The 21,484-nt window shown below is 36.2% G+C and overlaps 1 protein-coding gene across 6 annotated transcripts in view; it reads right to left on the reverse strand.

Annotated features, from left to right (window-relative positions):
* Positions 1–21,484, reverse strand: part of THSD7A (thrombospondin type 1 domain containing 7A) — a 295,397-nt gene that overhangs the window by 128,974 nt on the left and 144,939 nt on the right. For all 6 annotated transcript variants that reach the window (XR_004252908.1, XM_032181674.1, XM_032181675.1 and 3 more), the window contains exon 4: positions 3,065–3,896. Coding sequence is in view for 5 of the 6 variants with exons in the window: in XM_032181674.1 (XP_032037565.1) it covers positions 3,065–3,896 (832 nt within the window). In the remaining variant the exon portion in view is untranslated. The remainder of the gene's footprint in view (positions 1–3,064; positions 3,897–21,484) is intronic.

The following is a 21,484-nucleotide window of genomic DNA, read 5'->3' on the forward strand; positions in this document are numbered from 1 at the left end:
CATAGGAGACGATGTATTGTTCACTAGGCAATAAAGTGTATAAATTACACTTTGATTTTCTTTTTTCACTTCTCTTCACCATGCCTGGTGTGCTGATGTGTCTAGAGAATTTGCCTTTTTGAAGTTTTGCTGACAGCTTTACAGAATCATTTTCTCTGGAGCACCCTTCTGAAACTTGTTTTTTTTGTAACCCCTTTTATACTATACCAATTTTGCTACCTCTGCAAAAATATTACTCGCCTGAGGGTTTTTTTCTTCTTTCAGTCATGCTGCCAGGGGGCTGATTGTTTCTGATTGCCAAAGTCAAAACTCACTGAAAATGAACTATTCAAGCTGAGGAGCATTTCACATGAGCACAGCAGGTTATCCAGTCACCTTACTTGTCTATATTATTTAGTAACATGGCTGCTATTGATGGAGATTATAAAATCATTTTTGCTGGCTGCATTGACAACTCAGGTAGAAAAATAATTCTATTGTTTGAGATTCTGGAATTGTAATCACTGAATAAAGCATATGACCACAGAGTGGAGAACACAGTATAAAAGAAACAGATTAATATATGGATGACATGTAGAGGTTGGTCTCTAAAGGCCAAGATGTCAGTGCTAGAATTTCTCACAGGAATCATTTAATCAAATTCTCTTGTTTTTATTATGCAACTGGAAAAAAAAAAAATCCATGTTGAATTTGGTGGGAAGACTATTACATTATAAATCCTTTGTACATTTACAACATAAAATTATATCCATTAGACATCACAATATCCACTGCATCATTTATATCATTTTCCCTGTCATGAAGAATTGTTACTACATTGTTTCACTGCCTCAGGCAACAGAATTTCATCCATTTCCCTGCTACAGTCTGAATATATGGTGCAAATACAGTATGCTGAGGCATCTGAAATTAAGACAATGTTACTGAGCTGAGTGAATTCAAGAGTGAGTTTAAAGATGATAAGAAAAGTACATCATCAACTGCCAATTATACTTTCTCTTTCTTGTACCACCTGTCAGTGCCTCAGGACAGGAAAATTCCTCCCCCAATTTTTTTTTATTTTATTTTTTATTTTTTAAGTACTGTAGTTCCATATGATTGTTTAAACTTAGAAAAAAATGTGGATGTTCAAACAGAATGTCTGGCTGCTAGCTACTAGCCACTAATGTGTTTAATAAATGATTCACTGCATTTAAAGGGTAATTATGTTCCTGAGCTGGGGCACAGCATAAGCTGTGTGATGTGAATCTGGGGGAAAGGCAAATTCTTCCTGTAAAAGCCCTGAGACAGGGCTGCAACCAAAACCCAGGACTGCCTGAGCAAGGTGATTTTGAGATTCCTTGTATGGACACTTACTCAAGCACAGTGCAATTCTGAAAGAAGAATTCTGTAGAAAATCAGAGCTAGAGAAGACCTTAAAAACTATGCAGTCAGCCTCTCTTCCCCAACCAAGGGTTACTAGAGGCGTACATTCCTGACACGTGCATTTCTGACTTGTTCTTAGAAACCTTCAGAGACTTGTGGTGACAAATTCTCCAGGCAATCTTTTCCAGAGCTTCACCATATCCCGTATTAGAAAGCCTAACCTCATTCAGTTACACTGTGATTAAACCCACCATCACTTTTGCTCTGCATCCATAATATACGGAGAATAGTTCATTCCGTCATTCCTTGTGATGGGTTTTTACATACTCATAGATACTTCACATCTTCACACAGATGCCCCACCTTCCATCCAAACAACCCAAATCTTCCAGTTCTTTAGTAGTAACATCTGGAATTACTCTGACCAGTATTTGAGGGGTGTGCTTTGTAGTCACACCATAATATCCTGACATGGAGAAGTAAAAATTTTGTATGAATTTGAATTTTTGTGTTTAAATATACTTGAAAGATGTTTGCCATAATTGAAAACCTGTAATACACAGTTTCTAATAGGAAAGTTTGAAGTCACTGCAAATTCTTTGATTGAACGTTTAACTGGCATAACAGAAACTCCAAAGGAAAAACCCTGAAAAAAGCTCATAAACGCCTACCTAGCAGCAATGGGTGTCAACCTGTTTCAGCAACGTATCTTATTCATTTCACAGCTGAAGTAAACCTGATTAATCGTGTATTGTACTGGAGGGAAGAAAATAGAAAGAATCACATCATAGACAGAAAAAGGCAGAAGAAATTGAAAGAAGATTTCAAGTTGGACAAAAATATTATGGGTGATAAGAAGGGAGAAAACATAAGCTAGCAAGAGAATGCCAGGTAAAACAAACAAGTGGAAAATTATATAGCTGCAGAAAAGCACTTGGAAGCCTGTGGAAAGAGTTATGGAAACATCTATGACTACTTAAACTCTTTAAAAGTAAAATTAAAAAAAAAAAAAAAGGAACAAAGTGAATAATATTGGGAATGAAAAAAAGGTAGGACAAAGGTGCAATAGAAAAAGAAAAAGAAGAAAAGAGTGGGAAAAAGTACATGCAAGAAACAGACATTTCAGTCTCACTTCTAGTAATTTTGCCAAAGGAAGCAAGAAGGACAAATAATATTTCATGTTCTTTTTTTTCAAAACAAAGGTACTGGACAGAATAGATGCTGCCTTCTCACGCAGCCTTTTCCTTCCTGTTTTCTGCTTCCATCATGTATCAGACCCAGTCCGCTTTCCTGTTACTTTTACAGGCAGAGCCTCACAGGCAATATCATCATCCATTCCAAACATGCACGACTTGTTAAAACCTTCAGGTAAAAGTCTGCCTCAATCCACAGGTACAGAGCACACATTTGATGAATATCATCAAAGTTTTCCCCCAAAAGCATGTAGACAAACAGAGGCTATAGAGTTAGCATAGTTTACTAATGCACATTTATGTGATGCTTACTATGATCAACATCATAGCTTGCATGTTTCTTGTCACAGAAACATTTTGAAGAGGGATGTTTGCATTCGAAGTAGTGCATGTGCTGCATTAAGATTCAGGCTTGCGTAAAATAAGAACAGTGTGTGCTTATGCTTGCTTTACCTTAAAGCAAAGAGAGACAAATAAAGATGTGCAAGTTAATAAATAGTGATTACCTCAGAGCAGCAGTTTTCCCATTTCTGTGAGTACATGTAACCTGCCTTGTTTGATACCCAATTTGTATGTCCCAATATTTGCTCTCCTGTCTATTCTGTCTGTTTCGATTCCTCTTCTTCTTAATTAATTCACGAGCCTCAGGATCCCGAACCGCCTTTTCTCTGTCCTTTTCTTTGTCTTTGTTCTTCCCTCGTTTCCTTGCTTGTCGTATTTGTCTTGAATGGGGCACTGAGCATGCGCTCCACGGTCCCACATTTAGGCTATACAGGCTTTCTTCAGCAGCACATGGGCTAGACTGGCAGATCTGAAATTCAGTGAGGTTAGGGCAAGCAGACCCACCAAACTGCGGTGGAGCTACCACGTGCCGAGTTCGATGCTGAAGCCCGCTGCCGCAGGTCTTGGAGCACTCCGACCAGGGGGCGAATTCAGCCACGATGCAATCCTGCCGGCACGGGATGAGGCACGCCTGCTCCTGGCGGGGTTTGGGCTCAAAGTACTCACAGATAACATCCTCAGCCGACACCCCATTGGACTTCTGGATGCAGGTGATGTCCCTTGTCTGGATGCCATCCTCCCCCCTGAGGCACTCCTGGGGCTTCTCATGGCTGCGGGAGAGGACGGGCCGGCACTGGTTCCAGCTACCAATCTGCCAGTCATACAGCTCCTTGTGCCAGTCACAGACACGGAAGCAACTCTGCTGGTTGTCCGGCCGCTCCGGCTGCTTGCAGTTGGTGGGCAGCGTCGTCCAGCCCTCCACATGGGCACACCACACTGCCCGTGTCTGGATGCCACCTGGACCACACTCATCTCCCATGCATCTCCCCCATGGACCTGAAAAACAAGAGAAGACACTAACGTTGCACACATAATTGTTCTTTGGCCATGGTGTTAAGCCAGCCTCGGAGAACCAGTTCTGTATTTCCAACACCTCTAAGAATTTCAAGTCTTGCAGAAACACAAAACAAATACCGGGTTACTCTTCATCTCTTATGATTACGGATACATTTTACTTTTTACCCTAGACAAATTGAGTATTTAAATTCAAGAACGTACACAAGAATTAATCTCATTAGAGAACTAAGAACTGAGTGGTGAGAAAGTCATCATGTGGTTTTGACTAACAAAAAAGGAGACAAAGTCCTTCCCCCCAAAACATGAATGTATACATGAATACCCTTTCTTGGACTGTTTTGGGTGTTGCTTCATGTTTCTACTGTACTCTCTTTGTACTCTCATGTCAACAAATAACCCATTCTCTTTCAGCTGTATTGTGCAAAAGAACAATATAACAAGAACAACATTATACATTTTGAAAACAAAACAAAAACAGAGTTAATTTCAGGTAGACCACTTCTGTTCTTTCCTCTATTATAATTCCTATAAAAAAATAAACAACAAAACTTAAGAAGTGTTTGTTCCAGACAATCTGTGAAATGATTATATGGAACAAATTGTTGAAGACAGAGACATACCAACTGGTAACTCTCCAAAGAACAGAAGTTATTGCTTTTTTTAAATTTCTAAGGTCTGTGATAAATACACCACACATTACTATACTTAGTGACAACCAAATCAATGGAAACCTATATCCTCAAAAGCTCATACGGTTGCTTTTTCAATTATTAAAAACCATGATATTCACCAGGCTCAACTCACTAAATCCACAAATCAGAGAGTAAGGAATTGTATTTTTCCTTATTTTTTAAGGCTCCCCTTCACACAGCTCTACCTTAGAAAGTGTTGTTTACACACTGTGCATTGACTTACTACGGAAAAGGAAAAGTGAAAGCAGTTCAGAAAAAACAAAACAAGCAAAAAAACCACCTATAACAATTTCCCAAAGGAAAATTGTCTACCTGCAGACAGTTGGTCACCCAGAAGGCCTTTTCTTTGACTATGAAGTCCTTATGTTCCATGAAAAATCTGGGACCAATCTACTCAATCCTTATTCATCTGAATGACCCTAATGACCGTACCAAGACTATCAGTGTGAGTAAAGTTGCAGGAATTTCAGGCTTGAGTCTATATTATTTCCAAAGCAGGTTAATAGAAGAACTGTGGTACAGCACAAGAGCAAGGTAAATGAACTATGGTGACAAAAATTATTTAAAGCACCTTCTCTTTGAATGACTGGAAGGCATATGAAGTCATATTTTAGTACTGATTTCCTTGACCCTCAGAACTCTCACTGATTTCAACACAAATATCAGCTCTTGCAGCCCGGAAAGCCAACCATATCCTGGGCTGAAGATAGAAGCATGGCCAGCAGGTCGAGGGAGGTGATTCTGCCCCTCTGCTCCACTCCTACGAGACCCCACCTAGAGTACTGCATTCAACTCTGCAGCCCAGCTGGCTCTAGGAGAGATAGAGAGCAATGACAGTGGCAGAGACCAATTCAGTACTCAGAAACTGCCCCAGTATTTTTGTTTGCTTGTTTGTTTGTTCAGATTAAGTTTGAATTAGGGTTTACAAAATTTAGTTAGAGACACAGAAAAATAAATAAATATTAAATAGACGCATTTCAATTTCCATTACAGCAAGATTACCCTCGTTTTTTTCTAACCAGCCTTCTACAAATGACATAATCACTGTTGCACTTAATTTAGGTGTATTCGCACTGAGATGAAGTATCATTTCTCCAGAATACCACTTTGAACATTTGCTAACTTTAAAAGAATAAAATCTGCAGAAAATCAATAACTAACTAAAGCAGAGATATTAATATAAAAGTGACTGAAATAAAGCTAAATTATTCACCTTGCAAACTACAGATTTGTCTTATTAGATCACTGCACCTTGTGTATACCACATGTGTTCACTGAAATAACCCCTCTTCTTAAAGATGAGGCCTTTACTGTAATTCAGATGAAGAGTTACTGCTTTGGAATTCTACCAAATTTCCAATCATTAATTATCCAAGCAAGCACATCATCTAAAACCAACGTTTGGCATCTAAGTGTTTTCAATCCAATTCATTGACATGCTTATACCAATGTGAATGCTAAAAATCTTAGGTTCAGTGTATTAACTACTACCTTTAGCAACTTAAAAAAAAATAAAATAAATTCCATATGTGAACGTGGTAATTGGGAAAAAATAAGTTCTTTTCACTAGATTAAAATAATGTTGTTTTCAGAACAGGATTTTCAATCCAAAGTAACAATGCAGTGCACAGATAGGCTTGTGTCTTAAACATCATTATTCTGCTTTTGCTGAGTAGTGTGCAATTTAAGAAAAGCCAATGAACAACCAAAGGCATTGACATGGCCATCTGAGAAAATGATGTAGGTTTATGTAGTTATAAACACATAGCTAATATTACTGACATATCAGATCCTCCCCCTTATCTACGTAAGTTGATTTTAAAATTAAATTTTTCGTTTTCTAAATTAATTTTTAATTTAAAATTATCTGTTTAGGCCAGGCTAAAAGTGTTCCAGCAGCTTAAATTTTCAGTCTGCTGCATGCTTCCTTGTATGACATAGCATGGCCCTAAAGTCAGACACAGCTTTTGGCAGATCTGCGTAGGGTCTCTCATTAGTTATCTCCCTCAAAAGAATAAGGAGCTTCCACACTTAAGCAAACCAATCTGCATTTGTGCAGAACCTTAAAAACTGGGGTGGATGTAGATGTTAAAGAAAGAAAGCTGAAAGCAAAAGCAAAAAATAAAACTTAAAAAAGCAGGTAGTAAGACTTGTACACCATTCTCTGCTCACTGAGCCTCAGTGGGGTGCTTCCCACCTGTATGGTGACCTTCTGAGTAGCAGCAAACTCTGTCCTGATGTCTCCAATCTCTAGAAATCCTTCTTTTCCCATAGTTAGGCATCTACTCCCTACCCCTCACTCTCAAACTTTCTTTCTTTTCTATGCTCACTATCTTCACTACCTTTGTAGATGGTTCTAGGCATCTTCAAGGCATTTAACTACATTTAACTTCAAGGCATTTAACACCATCAAAGATTAAAAAAAAAAAAAAAAGTAACTGGTACTGTTCTTCACAACTAGCCACATTTCTCCTTGGGGTTCTGGAGAATACATGTATAGGGAAAAGAAACAAAAACAAACATTTCCATATTTAGTGCTCACTTAGAACGAGATGAAGTTTCAAGCACACTTCCAACAAATTAATCACAGACTACATATGGATATCTCAGCAATCTCAACACCTAAATTTAGCCCAGTTATCTTAATGGGGAATGAAGGCAGGGAGATGAGGCAAGAGATGGAAACAGGAATTCCCATTTTGTTACATTTATTTAGATTTTAAAAAAATGGGGAAAAATAGAGATGGACAAATTTCTAGCAATACGAACAAAAAATTACTTTGATCAACATTATTCTGAGAAGCAGCAGATCCTTTTTTTATCCTTTTTTTTTTTTTTTCTTTTGAAAGCAATTTCAAAATCCATATTAGCAAAAACTTCCACTAGTTTTCAGTTGCACACTACTTTCAAATCTCCAGTTAAGTTTATTCCACATTTTTGGATAGGACCATAAGTCACTTTTATTAACCTCAAGCACCTACCAGAAGAGTGCTATTGCAGTACATTTGCCATACAGATCATGCAAAAAGAGAGAGAAAAAAGATCATTTGAAATTCCCTTTACAGGTACCCATCTCTATCTCCAGATTATGAAGAGAGCATACATTAACTCCCATAACTTAAGTGGCCCCAAACACATTGCAAGGATCAATACCAGACATGGCTCATTTGAAAATAATAACAGAAAACATGCAAAGAAATGTCTCTGAACCGTGTAAAATGGCTCTGCAATTTCATCCAAATAACAAGAAATTCATCCCAAAGTAGTCTTAATCCACCGTCAATGTTTTTTCTCCTTTCTCCTTGGAAGAGAAAGCACCCATCCACATGTTTACAACACTCCTTTGACCAATGGTCAAGACATCACTGAAGATTCTTAATACATGATAAAAAAAATAATAATTTGTGAAGACAGAGATTTTGAATGATCCTCGGAGATATAAGAAAACCAAGTACAGATCACCCATGACATTTTTTTTATAGTAAATTATTATTACAGGCACATAATAATTACACATTTTCCTATGCATGAAACTGACCTGCAGCTTGAAATTCATACACGAGACTGCAGAGAACATGAGTATAGATAGACTGACATCCAAGAGATCTCAGGAGGAAATCAGTTTGTGTTCAGCATGGGCCAATGACATTTTTAAATGTGAAATTTGGTGGGAAAATTAATCTAGCAGAAACTAGAATTATAAAAGCATTGTGAATGGGTACCAACCAATGACACTGATATGACCCTCTGAGAGAACTACTTCTCAGCACCTCTAGGGTTATGCAGTTATGAACACATAGCTAATATTAGTGATGTACTGGATCCTCCCCCTTATCTATATATAAGTTGACATTTATCTGAGAAATAAATTAAAAATGCATCTGTTTGGAGTATGAGACTATAAGTATTCTAGCAGCTTACACTTTTCACTATGCTGCACGCTACTTTGTGTGACCATAACAGGGCCCTGAAGTGACACACCTTTGGGTGGATCTGGATAGATAGATAAGCAACTCTGCAGTGCATGAGAGAGAACAGCAGAAGATGTACAGACTTTCAACCACCACACCATGCATAAAGGCTGCAGGGGGTGGGAGGTGGCTGCTCTTTCACAAATCCTCAGCTGATGCTAAGCGCTAGTAACAATAGAAACTCTTTAGAAAAGCTGTCAAGCCTAATAAAGGCCTCATATGATGTTTTAATTTGTTCTCTATGAATATTCCTTAGGTTCTCTGCCCCGTTGAAGCAGTTTGTGCATGCTTGCTTTCCTTGCTGTGCACTGGTCCAGCTACAAGTAGGCAACTGGATGTACATGCACTTCAACAGTTCAGTGCTGAGGAAAAATGCTGCTGTTGTGAACACAAAATAGTGCTTCTTGGCATTTTGTTTTGAACAGATTTAGATGAACATGTCATGGGTTACACGGACTGAGCTGCCCTTGTACCCAGAAAATACCATAATTTATCTGCATATTGTTTAATCAGCATATTAGAAATGGCAATTAAAGAAATAAATAGAAAGCTTGTTTCTTTTTCTGTTGTTTGGAGTTGTCACTGAGGTCATTGTGAGTTTAAAATGTCATCTGTAATTCTTTGTCTTCTAAAGAGATTACCGTAAAATACAATATTAAGATCCCTCCTAAGCTTCTAGAGGATTAACATTTATTTTTGTTTGAGAGCAGGAAAGGAAGTGAATTAACCATTACTGCAAGTTTATTCTGAAATTTCAGGGAGAGATCCTAATGGAACCAAAAAATCAAGACAAATACCCCAATGAAGTCCTGATAACTTTGCAGCTGAGAACAAAGGAAGCTATCATAGAATTTAGTATCTTATATATTAATGCTGTTTCAGATACTTAAATTAACATTATTTAAAAAAGAAAAACAAAACTTATTTTGAACTTTGATCCTGGGCAAATAAGGCTATGTGAAAATCCCATTAGCTTTTGTTCCCATATAAATATAAAAATACAAAAAAGTCCCAGTCTATGCCTAAACAACAACAACAAAAACTCAAACTGATTTCTTTTTATATTTTGATGTACTTTCAGTGAGAACTGTTTTTGACCCATTCTGTGTTACTCGTTTGGTGTCTGTAAGTAGCATTAACAGTTTAATGCCAGAGAGAGACTCGGACTGCACAACACAATGAGCAGATTAGTTTTTAGTATTTTGAGAGGATTGTATTTAAAGAGACTACTGGGAGACTGATTAGCAGAAATCTACTTTTCTTAAGTTTAGAAACAAGCTAGCCCTACAAAATATTGAAGACCTCAAATTTTCTTCATATTAAGGCTGTGATGAAGGCCAGAAAGGTTAAATGGGCGACACAGAGCTGGGAGTCAGAAAGACAGAAGTATTACAAGATACAGCTCAAGACTACAAGACTAAGCAGCAAATCTCAAGAGAGGTCAAAAAGACACAGATGAAAAAATCTTTGAAGGACTCAGGGGACATCCAGGAATGCAAACTGCAGCCTCTTATAGGGGAGCCAGTCAAAGAGCAGAACAAACAGCAGGCCACCAAGAATAAAATAGGCTCAGAGCAGCAGCCAAAATCACTGACAGGTCTGCTTGACTAAATAAAAACACAAGAAACATCTGTGTAAGTTGATGCAGTATACCTATATTATCTATATTTGCTTTACACAGTTATGGTGACAAAGGAAAAGACACTGCAGCAGCAATGGGTATTTTTATCACAGACAGCATGTAACTGTGAAGGTCTCATCAGGGAAGTGGGTCTCCCTGATACATTGCCTATTACAATGACAAGTAATACAGCAAAATGGTGCAATTCTAGATAAGTTATCAATAAGGTTTTTTTTTTTTTTTAATTTTTATTTTTAATATAGAATTTAATATAAATGCTGCCAACATGACAAGCTGGCAGGATTTGGAAACACAGATTCGATAATTTATACTATCAGGAGTGCCAAGACAGCAGAAGAACACTGATAGACAAAACCTTGATTTTTTTTGCGTCATTCCTGCCCCTAGCAAGTCTCCCTGGGAGCTGCAGGACTTGCTTCATGCTCTGTGAGCCAGCACACTCTCCTCTACAGGAGTGCTATAGATCACCTTGACTGTCATTTCTATTCAATGCTTTTGTCTTTCTTGGCTCTAAGGTTGAAAAGAACATACAAGGTAGTGTTTGATTCACGATATGGAGGTGAGATAAAAGGGGAAAGGATGCTCAACAGAATAAAACACAGCAATATTTGGAACTCAGAGGAAGATAACGGAGAATCAAATGTCTACAAATTACACTCCAAGGTCAAAATTTTTGTTTCCTGAAAGTATACAGGAGAGTGTAAGCCACAATGCAGTTCAAGAAGTTTCAGAATCTAAAGGACAAGTTCAATGTCCTAGGTTAACAGGGAAATATAAAAATTAACTCTAAAAATACAGCAATGAAGATGAATCCAAGATACAAATTTCATATTACCCTAACTTTCCAGAGCACAGTGTATCCCCAAACAATTGAATGAAAATAAAACCCAACTTGAAACTATATAAAAACAGCCATTTTTAAATCTTTCATGCTGTGCATATTTGCACATAAACATTAAGGCATTTTTGTAAGTGTGGGCCCTTTAGTTTTTCACCTATCAATATCCTTTGGGAAAATACACAATACGCAATAATATTCCTGATATTATTAACAGTACAGTAAATAACATTATCAATTTAATTTGAAATTTCACATAAAAACATGATATAATACACATAAAATAAATAAAGAAAAAAAAGAAAAACTGTACCAGTTTAAAATTCTGACATTGGAAATCACAAAAAGCATAACACTTAGTGTTTCCCTAACTGAACATTTCATATTATTACCTATCAAATTGCTGGAACCTTTACTTATTTTCCTTCATCAAGTACTCCTTTTGTGTACTAGAAAACCGGTCTCTCTAAAACATGGTTGTGCACTCCATAAGAAAAAATTTGAACTTAATGTGCTTTTGCAATAACGGAGTAATAAAGAAATATTTTTTTCATCTGCTATAAACATGGAGAGAGACAAAGGTTCTATTTTTACAATTCAACAAATACATAAAAAAAATAAAATGGCATTGATATATTTTTCCTTTAATATAATGCTAGTTCTTCCCCAGACAGTCAGTTCTGAAAACATAATTCAGCACTTCAGACAAACAGAACTCCTTACATTTGTTACTGTTTAATATTTATTTTGTTGTTCTATGCTGTACAAACTTGGATCTTCAAATAAACTGCATCAGGGTTCATACTTTCCATACCATACTTCTTCCCAAGGTAATGTTAATGTAAAGAAGCGTAACACCCTGAAAATCACTGTCTATACCAAAGCTACTGAGAGCTTCCAGCTCACAGTAGTGGTGCAACTTGATAATCTGAAATATATGCTAGCAAGTATGCAAACGTGAAAGGCTGACAGCTCACAGTGCAGAACTATCTGGCTTTGTGTTGCTGTCATAACCTGTATTGAAACCTTTTCCTTTAGGCTTATCATAAACTTAACCTAATTCTCAAAATATTATTCAGATTTTAAATCTTTTTTTTTTTTTTTTTTTTTTTAAGCGTTGCTTCCTTTAACTATTCATTTTTTCTTTACATAGTATAGCAGTAGCAGCCAAAATGAATATTGAATGAATACACGAAAGGAATACTTAATGGAAGCAGCATGCTTTAAAGAGAAATAGAACTGCTATTTTCTACAAAGCAATTATGTTGCTTTGAGCCTCTAGTCACATTATAATACATGTAAATATTTTTGATATTGTAAGATACTGAATAATACAGTTTCTTTTTGCCCACAGTCTGTTTACATATAAAGCTAGTTCCTGAATATTTCTTTGTTTCATTAGAAGTGACGTTAAACCATATTACTGTATTCCTCTCCTTATGTTCACTGAAGTTGCAGTGCTGACTGAAAAGCCAGATAACACTTTCCTGGTAAAACGACAATTCCCATACACAGCAACAGTCTCATAGGCTTCATAAATTGGATGAAAGGCTTCATTAACCTTTGCTTGCATCCATCCCATATGCATGGTTTGGTTTGGTTTCTCATTACTGACACTTGAAAGCTGCTCTGCGTCTCCTCCTAGGACTTGAGTTAGACCAAGTATACCTTCCTAGCCCAGTGCCTAGCTACAGTGACGAAAAGGAGAAGATTGAAGAGGGCACAGGAAGATGGTGAGCATGTATGATGTCTTCCCTGTTACTCTCCAATCTTCCCAGCATTTTCAGCTTACACATCACTGTAGATATCACAGAATCACAGAATTTTCTAGGTTGGAAGAGACCTCAAGATCATCGAGTCCAACCTCTGACCTAACGCTAACAGTCCCCACTAAACCATTTCCCTAAGCTCTACATCTAAACGTCTTTTGAAGACTTCCAGGGATGGTGACTCCACCACTTCCCTGGGCAGCCTGTTCCAGTGCCTCACAACCCTTTCAGTGAAGAAGTTCTTCCTAACATCTAACCTAAAACTCCCCTGGCTCAACTTAAGCCCATTCCCCCTCGTCCTGTCACCAGGCACATGGGAGAACAGGCCAACCCCCACCTCGCTACAGCAAATATGTTGGTACAAATTTTAGAATAAATGGAAACTCCTAGATTATACCACATTCACCTAACATTTCTCACGTACTGGACAAAAACAACAACAAAAATCCACAAAACAATTCAATCCCATGAACAGCAAAGCCAATTATGAGCAAATCTGTGAAATCTATAGTTACTTCCAGTTATTGTAACTACAATTATAAGTTAACATTTTACAATGAAAGCTCTTTCATAATAATACATCAATATTGGAGGTCCAATACAATGATAACATCACCACAAATGATTCTTATCAGTGTCCTTGTAGATTTTTACTGTTCTGTCTGCATCAAAATCTAACTGTAAGGGACAAATTATTGAGAAAACTGATTCAGGATATACTGACTATTAAAGAGGAGGATTTGATTTGCATAGTCTAATACAAAGTTTTCCCTTTTGTTTTGAACTAAGACTCACTGTTTTCCCTGTCATCATTTTACATTCAAATCACTCACAAATATCAAATTCAGTGAAACTGCTCTATTTTAACTGAAATACAACTAAGAAAACCTCTCACTTAACCTGAAAATCTCTTTGCTAGTGCTATTTGCAGTGACTATATATGAAAATAGAGGGTTTTTTTTGTTTGTTTTTTTTTTGCACTAATTCAACCAATTGATGCTTGCCCTTCACTTTTCATCGCAGTGAACCCCAATTAGATCTAGAACCACAACTAGTCCATTTGATAACACTTCGAAATCAGCATGTGTTGCAGCACCAATTCCTGCGTACTATTAGAAGAGTTTATTTCTGTGCAGAGTTCAGTGAAATCTCATGGTAATCAGACATATTGAACAGGTTACAGGGACTTTAAGTCAGTTCACTTCTATCATGAATAATTTTGCAATTCCATTTATTAAACATGATTTTCTTCAGCAGTACATGCATGCTGATACATTAAAAAGAGAAGAACGAACATTTCTGAGAAGAAATGCGAACATTTCTTGAATGAACGAACATTCAAGTGAATGGTTTTATTTTTATGCTTCTGTCTCATTTTCTGCCCTTTTATTTCTCTTCCTTGTTCATTGCAGCCTCCTGCTGTGGTGCTGATGGCCAGAAGTGCTGGTTGTGAGGCTGCTGCTACCACGGGGCACATCCATCAGCACAGGCCACAGCACTTGTGCCAGCCCAGCAGTTTGCAGTCCCAGTTTCTACTTACAATAGCCAAGGGCAAACAAGTCAAAAACCTTCCTGAGATATGAAGAAATTTACTGCTACAGCTTTTCAGAGAGAATTCAACTAGGCTACTACAGCCAGACATCAAAAATTACATGTAATATCTGTGGGCGCTCACTTTTTTAAAGGGTCAGACTACCTGCATGATATAATGTTAGACATGGTAGCAGGAAATTGGTTAGAAGAAAAAGACTGCAATTTAGTTGCATAAAGTCAGAAAAAAAAAAAAAAAAAAAGATTTAGGTTGTACTCCTAGCCTTGCTGCTAGCCTGCTGGATGATCTACATACACCATTCTTGTCTCCTTGCACTTCACTTTCTTCTATGTAAAGTAGGGACAGCAATATTAAATTTTAAAGCCTATTTAGATGTATTGATGAAAAACTGTGCATGAAGTAGCAGTAGGAATACAGTTTCCATCACTGTATCTCTGCAAGCATATAGTTTACTTAATATCTTTCCCTTGAGTTTCATCCTAAATCCCTGTTATGTTGCAAGGTGTGTTTTAATAAGCAAGCAAGAAATCCAGACAGTAAGCAGCTCCTTTCTCTTATTTTTGATAGAAATCTTATTCACAGAGCACAGCACACATCTCATCTGCATCTTCACTCTGCCTCCTTGGTCACAAGAGAGCTAATATAGCTATTTGAGGATCAAATACGAAGATTTCTCATCTCTCTGGATTCTTTAGAGTTGTTTTATTTGCCAGTAATGTAATAAAATAAAATAGGAGACCTGAACTTCATGAATACAGCTTAGATAATGTTCTGGACCTGTCCTCATTTTCGTTTTCTTCTAGTTCACTGGAGCAAAGCAAAGTTTCATAAAACTGCCTCTAAGTACAGAACATTACACAGTGTTTCAATTTTATATATTATTTTTATTTACCTTTAAATATTTCATTATTTAAATTGCCTATGTGTTGGACTAAAATAATCAAGTCATAAATCTTTTGAAGTGCACTATGACTTTATGTCTTGCTGGGAGACATTCTCCCAAGCATATTCTCTGTTCATTTATTATTCATTATCAGCTGCAGTTTGGTGAATTCCTATGAAACCCATTTTCAAGTTTTAAATGGCACTTTCCCCTAAAATTGTGGTGCTTTCATTTTATAGACATAGCACTCAAAACTATAGGAAGTCTATGGGAAGGAAAGCCAACTAAGCCATGAGGATGTGTTCAAAATACAGGTGCCGGTAGAGATCAGATGTGGATAGATTTATATTAGTTTTAAGGAAATCTAGCCAGGATAGTACAAAACTAGTCACTGCACTGTATGCAAAATAAATGTCTTCATTTGAGCACTTTATAATTGATCATTTTAATTCCACACACAACTAAGATAAATAATTCAAAAAAAGTATATATTAGTTCCATCTGGCAAATGTGTTCCACGTATATATTAAACTAAATGTTTTTGTCTATTTTTGTGACGTTGGAAATATCTAAAACTCTATGTATTTTTTTTTTCCAAATTATTTTGGAAATAAGCAATAATTTCTATGAAATATTAATGTAAGAAGTTATTTGAACATTTCAGGCCATAGCATAACTTTGCCTTTTAAACAGAACTCCCTGTTAATTACAGAAAGGACTTGCACTTAAAAAATACAGACAATATGGCATTATCACACTGCTCTATTAATAAAACACGTTGGGTTCTTGTAATAATGAAGTGGATCACTACTGCAAAATTTAAGAGAACAAGTATTTTAAGGAGCTAAGGAGTGCATCACAAGAATATCAGAAATCTCTGGGAGCTTTTTTGAAATTCCTCTCATGAATCAAAGAAACAGAAGAGAGGAACACAGAAACTGACCTCTGCTTTAGTGTTCTGTTCTATCACAAAAAAAAAAAAAAAAAAAAAAAAAAAAAAAAAGGCTTACATATCCATTGCTAGTACCACCTTTGATTTCTGAATTTACTTCACAAAGGTCGTTTTGTAACTAACACTGTAATTTTAGTAGATACTGCTAGGAAACAATACCTCTTTTATTCTTTCATCTTGATGGACACATCCCTAAATAGTGGGTGGGATTTTTTGTTTTATTCCCAGTATCACCTTAAACATTATGTAGATTAGTTGCTATGTTGGCAAACTTCCCAGTTAAGAGATGGCGACAGATGGAGAAGGCATTAGATGACTGCAAACATGCAAAGCTACAAGGGTGAGGAAGTAACAAGGCATAGGGGCAAACTGCATGACTCTCTACAGAAAGGCAAACACAAGAAATGGATTTTTGTCTTCACTCCCTCTTTGGAAACTAGGCTACATTGTCAATGTTCAGCAATGACGAATATCATTAAACATTCCTCCAAAGTGTTTTTATGTCTCTACTATTTTCCTCTCCTCAAAGATGACAGATTCTCTTTGTCTTCTCCTCTAAACAGGTCCACATTGTCCTCAAGAAAACTGTAAACCTCTGATTTTGTCAGACAATGTAAAAGCACCTAGAAAAGAAAACATGACAGAATACGTACCATGTGGTATTAGTCAGACCATTTTTTTTTTTTTTTTTTTACTGTTAAATTTTGAAAGAAATAGAAATTTTCTGAAGCATATCCTGACATCATCTAGGTCAGACTGAACTCATATAGATGATAAAAAGAACCCTGCAGGAAAAGAGAAATTCTTACAAAAATCTCAGCACAAAGTAAAACAGGGCAAGAGAGAACAAGTTGTCCCATGTAAATGCTATTACAGTAAGTAAAGGGACAAAGCAAATTAATCTTTCTTTCAGCCACAATTCTAAAAGCCCATCCAGTAAGGATAATAAATAAGGAAGTACTTCCTCAACCTGTTTCTGTGAAAGGCACAGAAATGTTGAAGTAAATAAAATTGGTGTTTCTATACCTGAATGGAGGGTGCAAAAAGGATAGAGCCATTCTATTTTTAGTGGTGCCCAGTGCCAGGACAAGTGGCAATGGGCACACATTGGAACACGGGAGGTCCAATCTGAACATCAGGAAGCACTTCTTCCCTTTGAGTGTGACTGGCACTGGCACAAGTTGCCCAGAGAGGTTGTGGAATCACCCTTTTTGGAGATAATCAAACACCATCTGGACATGTCTCTTGACAAACAGTTCTTGGTGGGCCTGCACGAGCATGGCGTTTGGACAAATTGACCTCTAGATGTACTTTCCAACCTCAACCGTTCTGCGGTTGTGTGAAACACAGACATATCAACATGAAATCAGTATCACAAAGGTCAAAGTATTTGGTTATGCATTTTCCAGAATCTCACTTTCCCACCCCACTATGACAAAGTTTAAAACAGCAGGTAAGGACAAAAAGACTTTACAAGTTCCTGAGTAGATACACCCTGAAAGTAGATAGAAAAAAAAAAAAAAAAAAAAAAAAAGCTCTTTGCTAAGGTTTCATGAATTATAGAATTTAGTAGAAAGTCTGTACCTTTCTAGAAATGGCTACCTCCATGCTAGAGATTCTGTATTAGAAAACAGGAAGAAAAACTTGTTTTTTGTTTTTGTTTTTGTTTTTTTTTTTAAAAAAAAAAAAAAAAAAAAAACACTACCACATTTTCCCCATAAACTTAGAAGTGTAATGTGTATTCATGCGTCATCAAATATTAAACATACTTCAGAAATCATTGTTAGAGACATTCACAGTCAACTCCAGTGGAATATAGAAGCAAACATGACAGCAAAATGGCAGAAAAGATTCAAAATTACACATTGAGAAGATATAATGTACCCTTTATGCAATGTACCAGAATCATTAAACCTTATTAAGTTTCATTTTCAACTAGCATTTCAAGTGTACACATATTCATTCTAATTTTTTTCCCCCAACTACCTCAAAATACTTATTTTCCCCATAGTGAAGGAATAGTCCATACACAAGTTTGATTTAAAAGACAAAATACATAGTTGGAGAAATCTATATATTTGAACAAGTGTACCAATCACCCTAACAGAAATTTTAGGAAGCCACTTCAGCTGGAATTAGCAAAACTGTTTGTTTGTTTTTAAAAAAAAAGTGTATGCAAAGCAATTCTGATCAATTCATTAACATTGCCGAAATGATGTTGTGATGTTAGGTTTAGGTAGCTTAATAATCTACTTCACTTCCTTCAACTTTATGATTGATTGGACCTGAACTCCTGTGTGTAACTTTACAACAGAACTTCAAGAAAGAGCAACAAATGTGAGAGTGCCTCTGTGATATAATAATAATAATAATTTTAAAACAAATTTGGAAAGCAACTGTAAATGAGTGAAGATTTACTGTTACACAGCCCAAGGAGGCTCATCACACTAAATAACAAATCTGTTCATTTTAAGACTGAGCTAACATTTTACCACTTTAGTACAGCTTGTTTGGCTACATCACTTAGGAAATTAGAAATGTCATTCTCTATTTTAATTCACCTTCAGGAAAGAAGGTTAACTCATTGGCAGGGAAATTTTAACAGGTCAGATCTTTCAAAATCAATAATGAACTGGGCTGGAGATATCTTTCAGAAGGGATGACTTAAAGCAGCCCTCACCACAGATAATGAGTAGAGAAGGAAGGTTAGTGTTGGACAAAGAAATGCTCACCCTCTTACCAAATAGGTGATGCAAAGATCCATATCTGCTTGAATTACACTGAAAAAAAAATATATCTTCAAAAGCCTCTGAAAAACAGAAAGGTCTTTTTTTTTTTTTTTCAAGGAGACTCTCTACAAAGGGGCAACAAAAAGGTGAGAGTGACTGAAAAGTCTTTCCTAATCATTTTTAAAACTGAGTGTGAAAATGTTCTCTGGGATGACTAAGAAAAAAAACTATAAAACTATTATGGGAATTTCAATGTCTCAACAGACATTTACAGTGATCCTATGGCCACTGTTTTTGATTTTTTCTTCCTCCCCTTTTTCTTTCCCCCCTAGAGGACACATAAGTAGTAATTATCCATCCAGGCTACATTTGCAGCCATAAAAATCTCTTATCCTCCTCAGATGCACTAAAGAACAACATTTTTTGTCCAAACAGGGACACATATGCATTTGGCTTAGGTCTCCATTGCAACATAAAATTTGACTCAATTCCAATTTTACTGAAGAACTGGAAAAGCTTTTGTTCCCTTTTAAGATATAAGATTTATGGGTGGACAACAGCAATTTGTCTCAAGGAGAAATTGTTTACCGTAAACTAATTATACATCAAATGCAGGAGCATAAATATGTCTTATGTAATTTGATCTTTGTTACTTTATCCTTGACACCATTGTCAAGGATAACAATTTTTTTTTTCCTCCTTTTTATTATATCATTTGAGATACCTCTTAGTTGGAGTGAAAAATTGTCACAGTCATCTACGGAATGAGCCCAGATGTTTGTTCTACAACAGGTTAATATAGGCTCAACCCAGTATGGCACTGCTGAAAGACATGTCAGCTGGGTAGCAAAGAATATACTCTTAGCCGCATGCATCTGCTTAGTATATGCAAATAACTGTACTTTGCCTAATTAGTAAGCTCTGCATTTTTATTTATTTTTTTTTTTAAGGCAATGAACCTATTCCAGAGTAGGAGGTTATAGCAAGAAGAAAACTGATTTTATGCAGTTGATCAGAATTTCCTTAGAATAGCATAGGACCACCTGCATCTTATCAAAGATTGGTATTATAAAATAAAACTTGAACAGGGCGAGAAGCAACAGGAATCAAAACAGAATTGATATTTCTTTTTCAACCGTTCAAACACCTTACCAAAAAGATAGTATTCTCTGCCTAGATGTCTTGAAGTTGAAACTAGATGCTCTTCTGGAAGCTGCACTCAATTGCTTAAATGCATTTTATTAGTCTAAGAAACAACCACGTCTGGCCTTCCTATATTAGATGCTGTGCAACTTCAGAGAAGTAGAGAGTAGGTGCTACACCCAAGGTGTTCAGAAATCACATCAGGCACAGGGGAGGTATATGTAATGCACATACATAATAAACCAGATGATGATTGCAAATATGTTAGATTTATTTTTTTTCTTTTTTGACTGATGGATTGATATATTTTGCTGGCCTTACCTGTGAAGTTTTAGGTTAAATAGAAATCACAATGGAAAAGAGAAGAGTCAATGAGAAGTGTGAGTGGAGCAACAGTAAGGCAGGAAGAGAGGTTTGAAAGAGTCAAAGGAAAGGGTAAGAGTTCAAAGCAGTTAGTTAATTTCATGTACAAAAAGCTCAACTTGAGCTAATTCTGCAGTTGCTACCATAGGTGGGAGTCTTCAACAGTCTCAAAAACTGAAATGATCTTGCCTCTGTTGAGCAAGAACCTTAAATAATTTTCAGAACAGATGGCAGTTGCACAATCTATAAAATTATAATATAACATTTTGTTTCAGAGCACATAAAGATGTTCACACAAGTAATGGTTTTTACACCTGCCCATATATTAAAATTAGCCACCAGTTGAAAATCTACAGATAAATTTAAGTTAGGTATTAACTTAAAGCAAAAGTGAAAATACGATTAGTGGGTCAGGAAGCATTTGGCCAGCATAAATTTATTTCACTTTTACTATTACCCAACCAAACTGTTATGAAACATACTAACAAAGTAAAATATGACCAAAAAATGATTGAAAGATGTTACAGGGAATGTTTGTGTTTTATTGCCTTCTGAGGAAAAATAAAATACAACATGTGCTGTTAACAAATCACTATAATTTTAAAAACTGCAGAGAACACTATTTTATGAAGTAACTAAATATATTTACACTGATTAATAGATTTGCATTAAATGTATTTAAAGCAATAGCATTTATTGAAAGTATGTTTTGTTTTTTAAATAAGCAGATGGAATGCATACATTACAGTGAGAGGTTTAAAAAAACAGCTATTTTAGTGCTCTTTTTTTTTCAATAATTGAAACACTGATAGCAAAAATCCAACAATAGAAGCTTAGACAGCAATTCTACTGCTCCCTTGGTGGCCTTTAAGACCTTGGTTTCAGTCACTAATCCTGATGCTAACAGACCTTCCTCTATTACTGGGAATGATATCAGAAGCTTTCATAATTATTCTGTAAGAAATGTAACACTTAACCCAACAAATTCAATATTAAGTGCATGTTTCACTTCAAACACTTTTTACAGGCAACA

The sequence above is a fragment of the Aythya fuligula genome, chromosome 2 (genome assembly GCF_009819795.1).
Source record: "Aythya fuligula isolate bAytFul2 chromosome 2, bAytFul2.pri, whole genome shotgun sequence".
In the NCBI taxonomy this organism is placed as follows: Eukaryota; Metazoa; Chordata; class Aves; order Anseriformes; family Anatidae; genus Aythya; species Aythya fuligula.